The sequence below is a fragment of the Triticum dicoccoides genome, chromosome 5A (assembly GCF_002162155.2).
Source record: "Triticum dicoccoides isolate Atlit2015 ecotype Zavitan chromosome 5A, WEW_v2.0, whole genome shotgun sequence".
Taxonomy (NCBI): domain Eukaryota; kingdom Viridiplantae; phylum Streptophyta; class Magnoliopsida; order Poales; family Poaceae; genus Triticum; species Triticum dicoccoides.
In genome coordinates this window covers 409989061-409990671 of record NC_041388.1, presented here as the reverse complement: position 1 = coordinate 409990671, position 1611 = coordinate 409989061, and the positions used below count along the sequence as shown (strand labels likewise).

The following is a 1611-nucleotide window of genomic DNA, read 5'->3' as shown; positions in this document are numbered from 1 at the left end:
GAACTAAGCTACACACAAAAGGCTAGGTTAAGCGGAGGTGGAGTTTCTGAGCCCGAGCTCATTTGAGCTCGGGTGAACAGTAAAATTACAAAAAATGAAAACAAATTCAAAAATACAAACATTGACAAAAGTTTTAAGTTCTCACAAAATTTCATCTTGAAATCACATTTTTGGAAATCATGGCAAAAAAAATTGATGCTCCAAAAATGTTTATTTTTGAAAGAATTTTGGAATGCTGATTTTGTTTTTTTGCCACAACTTCCAAAAATGCCTGTTCAACATGAAATTTTGCAAGCACGTAAAACTTTTATCAATGTTTGCACAAACAAAAAAAAATCATTTTGTTTGAATTTTACTATTCATCCTGAGCTCAAATGAGCTCGGGAGCAGCTGAACAGAAGATGACTTTCGAGGTTTCTTTGCATCAGAGGAAGAAAATTTAGTTGCCCACATCACACAATGAATGCTCAGGCATCACGACGACACTCCAGCGGCACACACAGGCCGCACCACAAACCAACGAACACGTCACGTACATGGTGAAGAGTGGCGCGCCAGAAAACGTAGCAGAAAACACAGCGAACTTATTACCCGTACACACGAATCAAACTGCAGCGTCTCTGCCCTGACCATACCCACCAACGTCGACGACGGTCTTCAACAGAACAGCGCGAGCGGGACCAGAGCCCCGGCGGCGGCGGCGACAACGATGGCGCTCATCGCCGGCACGAGGGATGCCCCGGCGGCGCCGGCGGGGATCGTGCCTCCCGTCGTGGAGCCCCCCGCGACCGTGACGGTGACGGCGAGCTTCATGCCGCCGGCGCAGTGGCCGGCGACGTCGCAGATGAAGTAGTGCACGCCGGGTGTGGTGAGCGTGATGGTGGTGGCGCCGCTGTCGTCGTTGCTCAGCGAGTTGCCGCCCGAGCAGGCGTCGTAGCCGCTCTTGTTCACCTCCGTCACCGTGTGCGCCTTGCTCGTGTAGTTGAACACTGCGCAGGAACGGTCAGTTCGCCAACATGTACGCGTACGTACACGTGCTATTACATAAAATAATACTCCTACGTGTGATGATCAGTGGCTAGCTACTTGTAGCGAGCTACTATCTTAGTATCTCACCTAGCGTGTCGCCGACCGCGAACGTCTTGTCGGACGTCCAGGTCGTGTAGTCGAGGCCGGTCTGCCAGCCGTGCCCGTCGCCGACGTCGAACGTCGTGGCCGCGGCCGCCGCGGCGCAGCTGGCGACCAGCAGCGCGACGAGAGCGGCAGAGAAGGACGCCATGCTCGGCTGATGAAATCCCTGATAAAGTGGATAACTGCTGTCGTTCTACGCTCGACAGCAGGTCGGAGCTAGGGTCTATTTATACACAGTCGTCGCAGATTTTTCAGTTGAGAACCGAACTTGTGCCAAATCTCCCCTTTTCTGGACCGGCGTGGGCGCGGGGTGTGAATGGAATGGGACTGGAATGGCTTTGGTTCCACTCAAGGCTTCCAGTGATCCAATCAGAGGGGAGGCGAAGCTTCGCCTACAGCGCTAGACTATCTGGCCGGAACCTCTGCCCCTGTTGTGTGCCGCGCGCTGGCAACCGCGCTACGCATATGTGGGAACGCCTT

The 1611-nt window shown here is 53.1% G+C and overlaps 1 protein-coding gene across 1 annotated transcript; it reads right to left on the bottom strand.

Annotated features, from left to right (window-relative positions):
- Positions 1–359: 359 nt before the first annotated feature.
- LOC119297465 (blue copper protein-like) lies at positions 360–1338 on the bottom strand. Its single transcript, XM_037575248.1, has 2 exons — positions 1117–1338; positions 360–989 (listed from the first exon to the last, which is right to left on the bottom strand). The coding sequence occupies exons 1-2, from the start codon at positions 1277–1279 to the stop codon at positions 658–660; spliced, it is 495 nt and encodes a 164-aa protein (XP_037431145.1). The 5' UTR covers positions 1280–1338; the 3' UTR covers positions 360–657.
- Positions 1339–1611: the final 273 nt, after the last annotated feature.